Source organism: Phalaenopsis equestris, unplaced genomic scaffold, assembly GCF_001263595.1.
Source record: "Phalaenopsis equestris unplaced genomic scaffold, ASM126359v1 Scaffold000996, whole genome shotgun sequence".
NCBI classification, from domain to species: domain Eukaryota; kingdom Viridiplantae; phylum Streptophyta; class Magnoliopsida; order Asparagales; family Orchidaceae; genus Phalaenopsis; species Phalaenopsis equestris.
In genome coordinates this window covers 223,375-242,188 of record NW_018165435.1, presented here as the reverse complement: position 1 = coordinate 242,188, position 18,814 = coordinate 223,375, and the positions used below count along the sequence as shown (strand labels likewise).

The 18,814-nt window shown below is 33.3% G+C and overlaps 1 protein-coding gene across 1 annotated transcript in view; it reads left to right on the top strand.

The window, feature by feature from the left end:
• Positions 1-321: 321 nt before the first annotated feature.
• The window catches only part of LOC110032655 (signal peptidase complex catalytic subunit SEC11A-like), an 82,871-nt gene continuing 64,378 nt past the window's right edge, over positions 322-18,814 (top strand). The window contains exons 1-3 of the mRNA XM_020736351.1: positions 322-522; positions 698-810; positions 9,061-9,132. Coding sequence (XP_020592010.1) covers positions 444-522; positions 698-810; positions 9,061-9,132 — 264 coding nt within the window. The 5' untranslated portion in view covers positions 322-443. The remainder of the gene's footprint in view (positions 523-697; positions 811-9,060; positions 9,133-18,814) is intronic.

Below are 18,814 nucleotides of genomic sequence, written 5' to 3'. Positions count from 1 at the left end.
GTTAAATCTTACGTCTAATTTAATAAAGATAATTTTTGTTAGATTAATGCTCAGAGGAATGGAGCATCTATGCCTTGAAAGAGACCATAATTAAATTTTGTGTTTGATTTTTTTTGTAAAGCATTTCAAAAACTTATAGTGGTGATTGTGTAATGTGATTAGTGACAATCAACAGGCTAAAATCTCAAATTTTTTAATTATTTAAAATTCACTTAAATTGAATAAATTTAAAATAAATTAAAATAAATTAGAAAAAAAATTAAATGTCTAAAAAAATGTATTGCATTATTGTTATTTTTTTAAATTAAACATTCAAAAATACAGAACTCCTTGGTGATAGTTTGCAGCCAAACGGCGCCGGGACTTTGGACGCGCCACCGAGTTGCAGGCTAGTCAACTCTGATCGACAATTCTTCTAGCGATAGAGGGAGAGTGAGGAGAGAATGGGCTGGATTGGGGCGAGCTTAGAGTCAATCCGGGCTCTTCAGTTCAGGCAACTCCTCACGCAAGCCATCACATTAGGTCTGTTCACTCCCTTCTGTTCTAGCCCTTGTTTCCTTGAATTTCTTCTCTCTTTTGAAGGATTAGGGATTAGATTTTTGTAAAATTTTGCGATGAAATCGTTGATAATCTCAATTTTGACAGTGACTATTAAATTTCTCGTATTTTTTGGTTTTCTTGATGCTTTTCCTTTCAGGCATTATTTTATCTACAGCACTAATGATATGGAAAGGGCTAATGTGTATTACCGGAAGCGAATCTCCTGTTGTTGTTGTTCTATCAGAGAGCATGGAACCAGGTTTTCAGAGGGTGAGTATTCATCATTACCCGTTTTTTGCTAGGAAACCTAATTTCTGCTAGAAATCACGAATTTCAAACCCTAATTAACTTATTTTTATTGATTCTCGAATAGTTTACAGAAGTTAGATATTGATAACTTATGTATGAGTTCATCGACAGCAATAATTATACTATCTTGACATGGATAGTATTTTTTTGTCAACTTTGAGCATTTGGATGCTCTGACATTGTAATATCCATGAAATTTATTTCAAACACTATGATGATGTTAACATGATTCAATAAATAGGATGATTTCAAAATTTCAATTTTATTAGAGCCTAGCTTGCATATTGAGAGCCTAGCTTGCATTTCAATTTTAATGACTAGAAAGTATGTATCTCAAAGAATCCTCTTCAAATGCAAGGTGGAAGAAATTAAGGATCGGAATTTGGGAGGGAGTGAGGAGGGAAGGGAGATTATGACCCATTTTAACTTAATAGGCCGTTCTACTAATGAGGGAGATGCTCTCAATAAATAGAACATGTTCTCATGGTTCCTAACATTGTAACATACTGCTCGTCTATCTTTTTAGGTGATGAAACCTATTCCTCAGTGCTATAAAGGGAGTTATAGAGTCAAATGCTTGCCATTTTCTACTCAATCATTAGGCATCAATGCTGCCCTTCTAGAAGTACATGAAAATCTTTGTAAATATATCAAGGCCCTTCTCATTTGCTTTGTTTTAGGTTTTGTAGCCATAGTTTAACTCAATTGAAAATATGACCACTTGTTGAGGGCGAGAAAAACAATCATTTCTTAAGGAAGCATCGACGTTCTATGCATGGTAAAACATAGAATGATCTGACGAGAAATCTCTCTTTGGAAGATGTAAGTCCTGCATTAGGCATGGCTTTAGGAAGAACTAATGTTGTTAGGTATGGATGTGGTCAATTATCTAGCCTTGCTTAAAGGTGGTGCCTATTAGAAAGGCGGCTCCTACTTTGAATTAACTACTATGTACTCCTTTGATGAGTGCAATCACCAAGCTCTGGTTTGATCCTCTTGCTCAAATAACGTTAGTTAGTTAGAAATATTTGAGTACCATTGGATGAATACTAGAAAATTATTTAAATTGGTTATTTTATATTAAGTCCTTGATTATTTCTCTAGCAACTTGTAACAAACACACACCCTTTAGTTACAACTATTTATTTCGGCAAGCTGGGCTAGGTCAAGCGTCGAATCAGTGGTGACTACTTATATGACTAGACAAACCAAATATGTACGGCCATGAGATGTAGGAACTAGTAATGAGTCATGCAAAATTCATGTATGACAGGATAAAACGATTATCACAAAAGGGAGATTGCAACTAATACAACCACTCCATGGCTCTCTTGGACTATAATGAAACAATTATCCCGAGAATCATTCAAGTGGATATATAATGCGCACATATTGGCAACTACTTACAATTTAATTTAACATGATCGGCTAGTTAAATGAAATTAGGCCTGATTAGTTGTGACTGCTCATATGGCTAGGCAAACCGAATATGATTGTGCATTATATATGGAACCTAATCGCAATTTAAATGCAAGTTAGGTAAGCCAAAGAAACCATTCATAACCGACCCGATCACTCCATTGCTTGATAATCTATGAGGACCTTATTTAAAGAATTGTTTGATCACGTTGTTGGATGGAAGATCAACTCACCAACAATCCATATTTAAAGACGATTCTCAATTAGATGCTCACTGATTAAGATTGAAAGGGAGATAGCTTTGAACTTTAAAATTATTTTGGATAAATTTTTGTTTTGAATGTAAATTTGATTTTTTGTCTTTTAAGGAGTTGGTTTAAAAAGAATAAGATTATTCCTATAATGTGTGGTCAAGGATAAGGTTATTTCTTATTTGATAGGGTTAGTTTTGGAGAAGCTAATGTTAAATTAAATTAATTCTTGCTATTTTTTTGTCTATAAATTTGTTATTTTTTCTAATAGAAAATATTTCGAAACATATTAAAAGATTTATTATCTTTTTCTTTGCCCAACTATTGCAGATAATTTACGAGAATTATAGCAAACAATGGGCACCATAGCAAGCAACGACATTATAGTAAAACATTGAATGGAAAAAAAAAAGAAAAAAATAATTTATAGTATATTCCTATATGAAGAAAACTCAACCGATTCACTAATTGTGGACACTTTTAATCCCATTAATAGGATTGAGCCGGATTACGTTTGTCTTGGAAATCTCTTAGTTCCAAAAGTCTCAAGCATATTTAATTTCATATCGTAATTTGGTATCATATTTTTAGTTCCAATCCATTAAAAGAAAAATTTTGTGATTAAACTCAAGGATTGGCAAGGGATACTTTTAGTGATTCTATGGAGCATGGAGGCTTCGACCAAGGTTTTTTCAGCATGAAAGAAGAGATGACAAAGAAAATGTTGATTATATAGCACAATGAGGGAACAAATGACAATAATCATCGTTGTCTTTGAAACCCTTATTGCTAACTCTAAAAAGCAGAGCCAGATCATAGAGATGATCTTCTATTCAATGTTTAAACAAAGTTAAGGGTATGTTTGGCACACTAGTTAAAATTAAGATAAGAAATAATTGGTTGAAGCTCCTTGAAATATTATTCATGGGTTATGATTTATCTAATTGAAAGAAAAATGCATTTGTTCTCTTGAAATTGTTCTCACATTTTAGTGTGTTGGAAATTCACAATTTGAAAATTGTGATTTGTCAATTTTGACTTGGCTAGAGATTAAAAAATAATTAAAAGCTCAATCTTATCTTTTTGAATGAGACAATGTTTAAAATTGTATAATTGAATATTGAGGTATTTTTTTGTACGTAAGTTGAAACGTAAGCCTTGAGGTTTAAGCCTCAAATTCATAAAAATTGCTTAAAGGAAGATACATAGTACTAATATCAATGTATAAAGTAAGATGTAACATATCGGCATCTTAATTTATTAACACATTGAAAAGTAACATATTAATATCCTAACAGAGTAAGAAGTAATAAATTGTGCAAATGAATTAACATGTTGATATCAAATAAGTAGGAAGTGTCATACAAATGTCAAATCATCAAAGTAAAATAAGATATAAAAGTAAAATATAATAACATAATAACCCAAATAAGTTTAGCATTAGGTCCTCATACCATCCTCTACTCAACTAAGAATATAACAATCCATAAACGTTAAAATTGCTAGATTTAAAAGTCCCCATTACTTTCATCACTCAATGTGTTTCATTGGAATCACTGCCATAATAAATTGCTTTGTCCTTATTCTCATATACTTATATCTACGTTTTCCGATTCATTTTGTCATCTTCAATCTCATGCATCTTCCTCTTTCTTAATCAATAATAATTAATAAAAATATTTATTTAATTTTAAAATAATGCCTATTTTGATGGTTAAAATTTCAATTACATAATTTATATGATTATAACTTTCACAATACAACAAACCTTCCATCTACTCTGACATCTTTCACATTTATCGTGGATTGATTTATAGGTTATCTTGTACCTCTTCTTGTTATCTGTGACGAAGATTACAAAGAATACTTGTCACTTGGCTTGCTTTTCTAATAAGATCGAAAATCTATTTTCTACTTGGCATGCTTTTATAATAAGATCCAACTTTTATTTCATCGTCAAATTGTCATTGCATTAAATGTCTTGACAAGCTCACCTTCTTCATATGCGCATGTATCTCCTCTTTCACCACATTAGGAACCTTGGTACATAGTGCAACATTTTTAGGGAGCTAGAACTATGATTTTTTTTTGTTTTAGGGATGTGAGGGTTGGAAGTGAATTTATAATTAATTAGCATTTGTTAAAATAATTTAATTTCTGATTGGCTCGTCTCACATATGGTGAGGCAAGGTATGTGTTGGGGTGCTCCTCAGCAAGTATGAGGTATATGCCTCACAGTAGTGCAATGAGATGTAAAACTCATTACATTATTTTGGAAAAAAATGCTGAGTCATTTCTTGTATTATGCAATTTTAGACCATGTGACATCAAGATAACAAGTGGATTTGATGTTAAGCTTTGAAGTAGGATAGTGGGTCAAATGTACAAGAATGCATGATAGAATTTAGAAGACGCATTCATAAAATATTTAACATAGCTGAATGTAGGTCTTTGTATTTAATTAAAGTTGTTATCAAATTTTGATGCGTCGAAGCTGGCATAGAAGTTACAATTGTGTGAAGAGACTTGAATTGAACAAAAATTTTCTTGCTGAACCACAAGTAGGATAGCTACGAAGGAGCAAGACAACATTGATCAAAAAGCTACGGCATGTGCTTAAGATTGATAGAAGTTATACCAAAAAATGATAACAAGATGGAAGATAAGAGAAAAGCTCCTCACCACTTCTTTCAGAGAAGTATTTGATGTGGTAGGAGTGACAAAGATGGATTTTGCATTATCTTTGATGTTGCATATACACACCAATGGTGAAGTTATGGGAGAATTGTTCCACCTTAAGCTTCTAGTAAAATCTACCATTCTTGACGTCATTTTGGATTTTGGCAGTGAAACTAACTTTATATTTGCAGTTGGATAGAGAGATTAAGGTTAATATTTTTCAAGTTAACAATTTTATATTTGCTTTTTTTAGATATTTTATTGATGAGGTAGTCTTTTTTATTGTACTATTGGATGCATGCTAGTAATATTAGATAATTCATATTTGTCAGATAGGAACACTATCTTATATAGAAGATAATGAAAAATTATACTTACAAAAGGAGGGAAAACGAATAGGTTCAACTAGTTTATTGTTTCATCTTCACAGGAGATGGTAAGGCTAGTAATCCTGAAGGTTCTGAAAAAGGGTCGAGAGTTTCCTTCTTGATAAAAAGCACAAAAATTTCATCCTAATTTTTGATTTACGACTTTTCCAATAGAATAAATCATCACAACAAAATAAAAAGTCGAAGGCTACGAGGCAGATAAGAATGAACAAAGCCATTATGTAGAAAAATGTGCTCTTATTTGCAAGAGCAAATGAACACAAATGTGAATCTGTGATTGAAGATGATCTTAGCGAAAGAATTTTGATAGAAATGCTTAATTAGGAGTCCACACAAAAGGGCGAATTGTCTATTGGATGCATGATGATCAATGTTAAGATGTACGAAAGTTGAATGTTTGGAGGGCACTAAGGACGATATAATTAGAATAACTCTTGAATTTTAAACTTATTTAAGATAAGTTTTAATTTTTATTTTAAATTTGAATTTTATGCTTTTGTGGAGTTGATTAAGGAAAGATAATGTTCTTTGATAGTGGAGTTAAGGATGATTTTTTGTTTTTATTTGATGAAGTTACTTAGAAAAAAAGGAGGGTCTATTTTTTTGCCTATAATTAAACTATTTCAAGGAATAAAAAGTAGTTTAGGATCTCCCAAATGGTTTCCTCCCCCTTCCTCTTTGTTTGGGTATTATAGCAACAACACGAATGTCATAGCGATTGTGGATACTATATCATATCGTGGTTATTATAGAAAAGTATAGTATAACACAAAAATTAGGTATAACATTTCTACGATAAGAAAACTCAACTAATTCTCTTATTGTTTTTTATATTATTATTATTATTGTTATTATTTTCTTTTTTTGCTTTTTTATAATTGTTGGCTCTTGTCATTGTGTTAAAAAGATTGTGCTAGACCACCTTTGATCTTTCTTAGAAAAATTTTATCGCTTCCAAAAGTCTTATGGACATCCAATTTCAGATTATTGGACTGAACAACACTGCATGTTCATCTTGGGAATCATTCGTGTGGATCTTTGAGAAACATTCCTACATTGATTCCCAAGAGTGCTTTTAGGAAAAACTTACTGGACAATTACAATTAGCTAGTCGGATAAATACCAAATATACATTGATGCAATTCCTATTAATAGAAACCGAACAACACAACATGATTTACTTATTTGCTTAACTCAGAATGCTCATACTAAATCAAAAGAATATAGGGAGATGAAGCACTAAACTCAGAAGACAAGGTTGGTAATGGACTCAGGCACTCTCACATGGCTGTAAACAAAACTTTCTCATCAATCAATCCAAAACACATATCCTACATACAAGAATAAAAATTGTTGATGACGCCAAAATCATCAACTTATTCTAAATGTGTGACTTTGAGGGTACAATTGACAGAGAATATATAAGATCTTATCCGCTACTTCATATCAATAATGAACAATCCATTATGCATGTTGGGAGTAGTGCAACTTTTAGCTTTTGGTAGAGTATCTAGGGAGAGTAAAAGCAGGGGCGATCTGAGGTGGGGCTAAGGGGGCACGTGCCTTGCCTTTCATTCATTCTCACACAAACCACGAAACACCTCCACTATTCACACTTGCATGCAGGCCTTGCCTCCTCACACCGTCTGCCACACCGTCTGCCTATCTGTCGACAATCCACTCCAAGCCACACACCATTTTTCTCTCACTTTTTCTCGAAATCTTCCTTTAATCTGGCTAGTCTCACACATGCCTCTCCTTCTACGCTTTGGCGATGCCACGCAAGAATCACACAGCTTCTACGCTCATCACCTCACCCATCCCAATCTCTCTCACTCCTCTTCCTCCTAGCCCTCCTCCCTCTCATCTTTCCTTTGTTGTACTCCACCTGCTCGACACACACACCCACTTCTCTCTGTTTCTTACTCGCCCCAATCCCACAAACGCCGAACACCCCCTGATTTCGAACATCACGAACGGCGATCTCTTTTCTGCCAAGTGTCTGTGCTTCCAACCAGTGACTCTTATGACACTTTTTTGCTACAAACTCCAAATCGAACCCATGCATAGTAGCCACACATCCCTTCTCATTTTCTGCACTAGTTATCCGTTTGCCCTCCAACACCATCTGCTTGCCTGCCATTCTCACCTTCAGACCAAAATTATGCGAATTCGTAAAATAATTTAGCTCCCACCCATTCTTGATTTTGTACTTATGTAACCAATTCTCATGCTCATAATTCCTGGATCATATAGCCCAAACTCAGCCCCTCACCAAAATCAAATCAATTTCTTATGAAAATTAATTCATTAAATATTCTTTATGTACTTAATTATTTCATGATGATATGTTACGAGACGGCACAACTGCAATTTTTTTTTTTTTTTTATCGTAATTGATTTCATTTTGTTAGATATAAAGTATCCAGAAAGAAAAAAAATCCGCTATATAGACCCCAATAATGAATGAAAAAGTTGAGTGATTTTTTGAAAAGATGTTTTGCCTCCGTTTTGAAAATATTTTGGCTCTGCCACTACTGTTTGGGGGCAAGTTATGATGAAATTTGATCCAAATTTTAGGTTTATAGACAACGATTAAGTTGTGCAATTCCAAGCTTAATACAAATTTTTCTTCTTTTGTGCCTTAACTAACATCAAATTCACTTGAAGGGTAGCAAGGATAATCTATTGATCCAATGCCAAAATTATTCTTAACCATTATATAATGGTAGTTTAAATTATTTTTGCTATGACCTTAAAAAAATGTAGCATGTTTCTAAAAGAGATAATAATTATCTTTATTTTGCAAAAGTTGAGTATCGACTTATCCAGTTTTAGCAAGAACAAAGGAGACTCTAACACCACTGCTGGTCCATTCTTTCATCTTATCCTTAAGAAATTAAGGTTTTATGTATTGCACACATTGACTAGTCATTTCACGTAAAGAATGTGGTTATTATGAGCGGCATTTATGTAGCTCATCTTTTCTCTCATCATATGAAATCACAAATTAGCTCATCTGCTAACACTAATTCACAGGGAAATAAGAGTAAAGTCTTTCATATTGACAGTACCATTCATTCTGCTTGGGCATTGAGATCCCTTGTTATTGCTTGAGTTTTTGGTTAGTTGATTGGGGCATTTACATGCACGCCACCCAATTCTTATGTATTTACACATCTAACACCTAAATATTACTTTTTACATACCACCCAAATCTTTCATATCACATAAAAAATACCACTATTTTACCTTTTATAAATTGAAATACACCTTTTCTTGCATAGGTGGTGACAGATGTGTAAAAATTGAAATTTAGGTGTTTGATATGTGAATATATAGCAATTAAGTGGTATGTATGTAAATCTTCCTAGTTAATTTTGTTGTTTGTTATGTTTTAGTTGTTTGCTTTTGAACATCCTGTGATCAATTTTTATTTCTAAATTTGTTGAAGCTGTTGATATACTTTATAGGGTGATATTCTGTTCTTACACATGAGCAAAGACCCGATTCGTGCTGGTGAAATAGTTGTATATAATATCAAGGTATGTCTCCTTCAGTGGATAGCATACCAGAAATAAACAAATCATACAAAGTTAAGCATAGTGAAAAGTTGTTGTAAAGTTGGCAATATCAGCTGCTGCTAATTGTAACGAAAAAATGTGGCCTTTATTTGCATTATTTGCTTTCAGAACAACCATCATTGTCTTCATTGTTATCGCGCCAGCAGCAGTAATTGCTGCCATATCCATTTAATTTTTCCTTTTATTTTTTTAATTTGTCATGTTCATTCTAGTTGCTTGTCTGATTTGTTATATACTTTTGCTTGTTTCCAAATACCTCTTGAATTTATTTCTTTATTTCTTTATTTTCAGTAGGATTAACACTTCTATAATATAGACATTTGGCATTATACCCTTTTAGTTTCAATACCCGTCCATCTTAGTGTTCTAGTTTCTTTCACTCGTTATGTTTAGCTTTCTTCTTTTCCAAACACCGGGTCAGCAAATCAGTCAGTCTTGTTGCCATCCTGCTCATAACAGTGAAAAACCAGACCATTAAGATTTGGTAAAAGTTTTCGTTATCCAGTTTAAGTTATTATTTATGGTCTTTGGAAAGATAGAGATGATCAAATTGAATGAACTGAAATGTAGTTGTTAAGCGGCCCGCTTTAAACTCTTGCTCTCATATCTTACATTTCAAGCTTATGTTATGGTTTTTGTTATTGTGGATTACATCGTGTTGACTAATTTTTGTTTTCTACTAAGAGTGAATGCTTTACTTGTGTTAACACCGAGTTTGAGGGCGTAACCATTGGGTTTAATCGGTGACAAATTCTTATCCGACATTAGAAGTGGAAACCAACACCCACTCTCAAGGATGATGTTAGGGGTATTTGCAGTGGTTATAGGCAGTGATTTTGCAATTAAAGAATTTATGTGGTCCTCTTGGACATTGTAAATGAATACTTTCCTTTTTCTCTTCCTGAGTATATGAAAACATATGCTACATATTTATATATACTCCAATCTCTATAGATTAGGAATTTTTTCTAATAGAGGAAGGATACTACAATTTGATCTCTTCTAATTAGGTTACCTATTTATTAGATTTCCTATCATCCAACTTCCTAATATAAAAGCTTTCTAATATACAACAATCATATCTATTACTTTCCATAATATTGTGGAGCATAGATATTTATTGTGTCCAACTTATTACAAATATAAGTGAATCTAGCTTCGTTAAGGGCCTTTGTGAAGATGTCCCCTAGTTGTTCTCCAATTTTTACATGAGCTGTAAAAATAAAATTTTGTTGAATCTCTTCACGAACAAAATGACGGTCTATCTCAGTGTGCTTAGTTCATTCATAGAAGACAAAGTTTGAGACAATATGGATTGCAGCTTGGTCATCACACCCAAACTTTGTTGGGACTGTGTAATGTCCAAATTTTGAGAAACCATGTAAAGTTCAGTAAATTTGAAAAATACCTCAAATTTTGCATCTTCCAGAATTCGATAGAAATAATTTTATAAAATTCTATGCATGAAATCGATTATTTCATATAAAGCCTTATACATGAATTGTTAATAGATTGGGAGATATAAATATGGACGTTATATGTTTAATTAATTTAATTGACTTAATTCAATTCCTAATCTCTTGTTCATACATTGTTCCACATCGCCTCTCACTCCTTTTATTCGCTGGTTTTGGTCGAATAGGGCTCCAGAGCCTTTTCATTCTTCCCCTCTCCCGGTTTCCTTCCGTCTCCCATATTCTCCCCCTCCCACGCTTCAACGGCTCGACTGTAGGATACTTATGATCCTGCACCTTAGCAAATGGGCGATTGGTAGGTCTAGGAGCTGCACGCAGTGATCCGAAGTTCTGGGGTGATTTCTATAAGTACGAAACACATTTTAGCGTCATTTGAGGTTTCCTTTCCTTCCTCACACTTTCATTTTGAAGTTTGCCTCGTTTTTCATGGAATTTTCATTTTCAGTAGTCGTCGGAGGTGTCAAACTCGTGTCAGAAGCGTCAAAAATGATTTGAAAGCTTCCTTACGGGTTTTAGCACGAAATCAACAAAGGGGAGGTGAGTTTTGAGGTGTTAGGAAGAGTTGGGGAGAAAATGGGCAGTTTCGGAAGGGCCAGTTATGCCGAGAAATCCGTTTGAGATATGTTTTGGTTAGCTAAATTATGCTTTCGGCTAAATCACGATAAGCGCTTGGATTTTTTGTTTCCTATAATGCTTATGAATTTTTAAGTTGTTTATACAAGGCGACGAACTCAAGACGAGTGTGAGAATATTCGTCGTAGGGCTGTTCTGTCAAGTTAGGTGAACTAATTATGCTAATTTAAGAAAATAATCTTTTATTGATTTTCATGTGATTCCACGTTTGATATTAATACATTTAGAAATTCTTGCATATTATGGATGAAAACCTGCAAGTGAATGTATAAATGCATGTTAACTACTTTTACGATATATATGATGCTATGCTAAGACACTGCAAATATTCACTTATGATTCATACATGTATATGGAATGTCTATGAATGCATGCAACAAGTATTATGCTTTAAATAATGTCACGAAGAGTGTTATGGGTAGACTATTGAATGAGTGTTTGCAAGTACACTATACAGAGGTGATATTCCCGACTCTTGATACTCTGGAATGCGATTAGGCGGTGATAGAACATTGGGGAACCATTGGTAACAAGGGGGTTTTTGATAACTATATGTTGGGGGACGCCTAACTTTTATCAATAATTTGTATGACATTCGGGGCAGGATAATGACCCATGATATGAAAGACCATGAAAACAGTTGAGACTTATACATTTACAAGTGACATTATTATGAAATGACACTTACGAAATAATATTGCTATGATTACATACGATCAACAATTTATGAACATACCTATGACCATGTTTTTTATTATACTTATGAGTTCATGTTTATGACGTACATGTTTACACAACTGTTTTGATTTCTACACTAGCTATTTCTTTTCATGTTATATACGATTCTAACATGTTGTGACTTATATGTGGACGTACAATTTTCTTATAGTATGCACATTATTTCCTTTTCGTATATAAAATCATATTTTAGTCTTGATTATTTTTCTGAGCTCGTTGTTGCTCACTCTATGTTGTTGCCTTTTAGGTAGGGGCAATTAGCACCGGAACGAGTAGCTAGGCTTGATTTGTACAGTTTGACACTATATAGTTTGGTGGCTGTTGAAATCAATTTTTGATGTTTTTTGTATCTAACGTTTCTTTTTGTGTCATGGGACTGTAACCCAGTGATACATATGCTCTCGTGACGTAGACGGTCGACAAAACCATTTTCACGCGCGAATCATGGTCAAATTGGCTTGATAATCGACAAATTTATTCAAATGACATCGGATGACGAAACGGAGCGCGAACGCATCCAAAATGTCGAATTTGCCTAGGGACGACACCCATATTGCAAGGGTTTCCTGCACGAGTTAAAACACACAAGTTGAGACATTAAAATATATTTAAAAGGGCTAAACAATAAAAAAAGAGAAAGAAAAACTTTAAAAACTATTTTTTTATCAAACAGGGAGCTCTCCGCTTGGTTTTTCATGAGCAGAACCCTAGCCCCAATTTCACTCGTGGCCTCTTTCTATTTGGACGCGTGGCTCTCCCTAGTGGAGTCGCCAAATTTGTTTTCATTCTTTTTACATTGGAGTCGCCAGCTTAGCTAATCATTTTCATATTATTCTTGTTTCCAATAAACTCCTTTATGAATTATCGAAATGTTTGAATAAGGAAAGACACCAGAAAATAAAAAAAATACGATGAGAGCAAACAAAAAAAAAATATGACGAAGCAAAAGGAACGTGGAGAACTTACATTATAGTGATCCTTGTATGATAGGCCAAAGGCATATGTCCAAAATGAATTAGAGCAAAATGCTTTGAAACCATATTTATGAAGAAAGCCTTAATGTAAGTAACCCACATACCAGAGAAATTAGAGATTTTCATCCTCTGTTTTGGGCTCAAGAGTAACTCCCAAATGAATGTGTTCATTTGGTTAATTACATCTTGGGGGATACCCAAGAACGCTCTCGATTAATTAGAAGTCTTGCTTACACTTATGATAACTGGTTAAGAGAGTGAATTAAAGGAAATAGTTACTCCAAATAGGAACGTTTCAGTGCTTCAAAGCCTATACCGAGCTGTAAGGGTGGAGAAAAATATCTTGCATCCCCAATGGACATCGACCCATCAACAAACGAGGCCTTACGATGTAACTGGGTCATCAAGCTTCAACACAAGCATGGTAGGTTCATCTTCATCTTTAATGCAGTGTATTTGAATCGAATTTAATGAATAGGTTCGACTCTTACATTAGGTAGCGGCAAAGATGCTTAGGCTTCCTCTTTTGCTGGTGCAGGTTTGGCTTCAGTAAACAAAATGGAACTCCAATGCTCGGTTTCGACGAATGGGGGATGAACTTTTAACACTCATTTTTGATGAACAAAGATGGAATTACCGACGCTTGGCTTCGACGAATGTTTGATGCACATTCAAAGCTCTGTTTTGACGAATGTCTTAGAGAGCTTTGACAATAAAACTTAATTATGAATGCACATATATTTATAATTTTCTATTTTCTGCATCAAAATTTTCCTCAATTCGTATCAAGCCTGTGTCCAATGCCATGTCGAGGCATGACTTGAATGTGCATGAGTCCGAAAAATATTTAAACACATTTTGCAAGGTCGGAGGTATGTCGGAGTCTTGTCCATCTCCAACACATGTTTGACACGAGTATGATGCTTTTTAAGTATGTGTTGGTGTTACATAGCTTTTGATGATAGAAAATTAATAAAGTCCGGTTTGGCTATTGAATTAGCCATAATTTTTCTCCTTCATGTACTTTTTGGCATATTTCTAAATGATAACTTCAAAAGGATTTTGATGCTAGCCTAAAAAGCTTGTATCATTTTTTTTTAAAAGCTCTAGGGCAAATATATTAAAGTGGAAAATATACAGATAGCTTATATGAGTGGGCCTAAAAGAAGGCACTCAACCCACACGATAGAACAGACACAAAATTCCAAAAAGAAAAGATACATATAAAATAAAAAAAAAAACAAAAGCCACCAACGCGCGTTAAAAGCTAGGGACGATTTCGTTTAGTCCTGCCTCTGCCTCGAGTTCTCGGAAGGGAGCCGACTAATAAATTGGTTAGGTGTGTACCATTATTCGAAGTAACCAAAGTATCATCCATCAAATTCTTAAACTCAAGTAGGTCTCCATTCTTCTTCTTCCTTCTGGATGTGTAAACCTGTCATTCCTCATCCGAGGATTGACTCATCTAATCAGTGGATTGGTTCAAAGGTGGCCGGACAGGTGTAGACTGTTACACATCATGAACCCCATGTGCCTGAGTAACATTAACGTATTGCTCGATCTGATGAGACGGTAGAGAAGCAGTAGCAGTATTGCCATCCATAACATCAGTGATAGGTTCTAGGATAGGTGAAGTTTGCAATATTGCCATCCATAACATCAGTAATATTAAAAGCTTGTATCATCATTGAATATGCTATAAATCTCTAAAAGCACTTAAGTATGTCGAAATATTTTCTATGGAAAACTATTTTTTCCTATTCGGTTACCAATGAAATTGGTGTACCAAATCCTTATACCTAAGCACCATTATTATTTTCATCTGTTGCAATCTTCCAGCTATTTGAGCTACGCTTTATCCGCCCTCCATTCATTCCACAAGTATGCTCCATGAAGTGTTTGTTAGCTTTAGTTTATGCCAATCTTGTTACTACATACAAAAAGTGTTAATTTTAGTCTACACAATTATTTTCTAATTTTATTTTACATTATTTAGCTTGATTCTATTTAGTAGTTAATCCTTTGCTTTTGATGTCGGTTTTGATACCATCTAATTGTTTTTTTTTTTCGCTACAATAACTTCCATAACTACCATCTCATTGAAACAATTTTTTCTCACGCCATTCTTTGAAGTCTTATATTACATCATTTAGCCACTTTCATTTGTCCATGGTCAACTTAGTTATCAACAAATTTTTGGCTGCTTGGATCAACATATCATAGTAACTTTTTCTTTATAAAATTAATATTAGTTCTCTTTTATGTCCTCTTATTGCATAGCACTTCTAAGACACTTCCTCATTTTGATTTTTTCTTCAACCCTTGAAGTTCCCCTTTATGCACACTTCATTCTTTTATGCTGTAGAATCAAGATACTTAAATGTAAGCATAATATGAATTTCAAATTATGCTTTCATTATTATCAATTTTATATCCAGTATGTTATTATTTTATATATGTAGCTGTATAAGTCACTTTCATTTTCTCTTATTACCTATGATCTAGAAGTCACGCCCTTATCTATGATTTCATTCTTTTTATATACTATATCACTATTTGTTTTATTGGTCTTAAGCCCTATGTCCGTTTTTTTCATTTTCAAAAATTTTCATTTAGTTTTAAAAGAGGTTTTACCAACTAGATTCTTTTTTATGTGCAATTAGGATACATCACAGTATCTCATTTTGAAAATACTTTATAAAAATTTTTATAATGAACATAAAAAATTAGATTTAATATTGATACTTTATTAAGTTTGTTATTATTTTTAATGTAAGCCATAACTCCATCATACATATCTCAGCATCTTTAATACTATGAAGCACAAACATGAAAACAACATGACAATAATAAGATTTGTTTTTATAAAACTATAGGACATCAACACACATTGGACATTGCATTTTAATTTTTATATCTTAAAAATGAAAATAATGCATAGAAATTAAACAAAATCTGTACAATATTAAGAACAATTATCCTTTATTAATTGCACAATGCAAATAAAAATTTATCTAGATCATGGCCGAATCTTTATTCATCGTATACTTAAAAAGAATTTTATGATCTTAAGAAGAAATGGAAGAAATGTTTAGCTCTTGTCAAAATTATTTTACTAATTAAGATGCAGGATTTGTTAAATCTCATCATTCACAAGATTTAACTGATTAAAAAATTAATTCTCTTGCTCACAAATCTTAGAATGTACATAATTTACTAAATCCTATTTAATTAAATCATTTTTGGTTAAAACAGTAAAACCTTTTACTTGATAAATCCAGTACCATGCAAATAGAATATTTATGATAGGAGAAAGACTATTATAAATAAGAACTCAGTTAGATATGAGGATGATTAAACCTCTTTTGAGGATTTAAGTGCAGCAAGAAATGAAATCCAAAAACACAAGTCTGTAAAGAAATATACATTAATTAGAACTAGTCGTAAATGAAAATAGAAAGTACAATACACATGGATTGCAGCCATGTCGGAAATACACTTGCTCTCTTCTGGCATGATTTGAAACGATAATTGCGTGGATGGGAGAAGGACAAGAGACCGAAAGTCAATATTGGGAGAGCAAATATTGAAAATATGAAATAAATTTATATAAATTTAGAATTTATTATTATTATTTTATCAAGGTATTAAGACACGCATGATCATCTTTTATTTTTTTATTTTTTATTTGGACACACTCCAGTTGGCCATGACACATTGGATATTGCATACCCCTTCTACGAGTAATGTCTGTGCATTATAATTTCAACGTAACTTTGGTACAAACCTTTCTCTGTAATTCTTATTAAATGAAATTTTGTTATACTTGATCATATTCTTTATAAGGCCAGGGAAGATCTTATGGAGATATTTACTCGCCAAACAAACCAATGCATAAATTCCTAAGGGATCCACATGATTCATGTGGATGTTTATTTGTCTTGTATGCAATAAAATAATGAATCAGTATGTGATTACAAAGGAGTCCATGTTACCCATGTAGATCCCTTTGAATTTTTTGTATAGATTTATTTGGAGAGTATAACATTACTCTTTTTCTTTATTTGCCATAGATCAAATATGGCCTCCACATTCTTTGTGAGTAAATCGATTTCCAACGTGATTCTTTTGTAGCCTTGTTTTCATCTTCTCATATTATTCTATTTTCATAAGTTATGTTCTTTTGTAATTGTCATAATTTTGATCATATCCTTTATTCTTTAGTATTGATGCTATATTTTTGTTGCCACAGTCATTGGGCATTTTTTGTCTTAAGAATTCTATTAAAAAGATTTGTTAATCATGTTCTCGAAGTCCTCTTTTAAGTTTCCCAATATTGATTGATATCTCATCTAAATTTCAAGCTTTTTTTTTCATCCTGATCTTTTCTCAATCTCAACATCGCTGATTAAAACTTTATTATTTTCTCCCGTTTTTTTATATATTATTTATATCTTCTTTGAACTTTTTTAGCATTTAGCTAACTTTACAAATTATTAAGAGGTGTCACTTTAGCTTTTCTATGTGTCATCTTTGCAAATCCCTTAGTCACCTTATAATGTCCCAATAGTTTTTTACATGTCATTCTTTAAATTTTATTTATTTTTTTAGTAATGTTCTGTACATCTGGACTCCACCACTTGGCTTCATTCTTTATGTATGTTCTGTTTCTAAATTCTTGTAGTCCTTTGCAATAATCTTCTTAGTACAAATATACATTTTGTTTAACATGATCTTTTGCTCATATCTTTGGAAGATTTTAAAAATTTTAATTTTTGAGTCACACTATCTGTCTTGTTTAATTACTTTACACTTTTAGGATAAAAACCTTTAATTATCCACCTTATTGGGTGGTTAGATTTGATCTTGGAAACAACTTATGATCTTTGAAAAGAAAGGGAAAAAAACTTCTTCTTACTAAAAATTAGTACAAATAATCCTTTATGATTTTTTTCACTTCACCTTTTAAAAGAATATAATACATATAGCTTTTTTTAGTACATGCTTTATTATTGCTAGATCATATACTACTGCAAAATCAAATATAACCTGTTTGGTAACAATTCCATCTCTTAATTTCCTCTCCATTAGGAATCATCTTATAACTGTTGACCTCATTTTTAGTGAGGTCTTAGCCTCCTAATCTTAGAACCTAGGATCTAGCCTTAGGAGTTCCTGGTTGACCATCCTAGCAGACTAGTAATGGAGCCCACCTCCCATAGAACTTCAAACCGCTTCTTTACTCATTTTTTGTGAAAACTCGCACGAATGGTCCCAAACACTCAACTTCTAGTTGCAAGGGCTAAGGACCAACATGCAGAGGGTCTGAAAATGAGTTCCTATAGGATCAAACGACCTTAGGTTAACCCTCGGTGACTCGTTGCATCACAGTCAATTTTGGCTTAAATCGACTCGCCCGTCGGCGAACTCGTCCGGATGACCCCGAATGACGAAACAGACTGCACCAACGTGTCCGGAACGTCGACTTTAGCTAGAAAGGACACCCATATTGCTATGATTTCGCGCGCGAGCGACTAGCACGGATATCGATGCACGTTTTTTTTTTTATTTTTAATTTGCGGGGCGCGGGCCCAAACTCAACTCAGGTTCGATTTGGGCTGGACTCGGGCAGAACAAGAATTAAATATTTTGAATTTTAAATTTCTGAATTTGAAATGTGACATTTAATCTCTATTTTAATGGAGAGTTAGGATTTTCCAATTAAAGGGCTGCGTGAATGGAAACAAATTAATTCCCCGCCAATCCTTCAGGTAACGGCTCGCTCTAAATTTTTAATATACTAATTTGCTTCTTCCTCTCGAA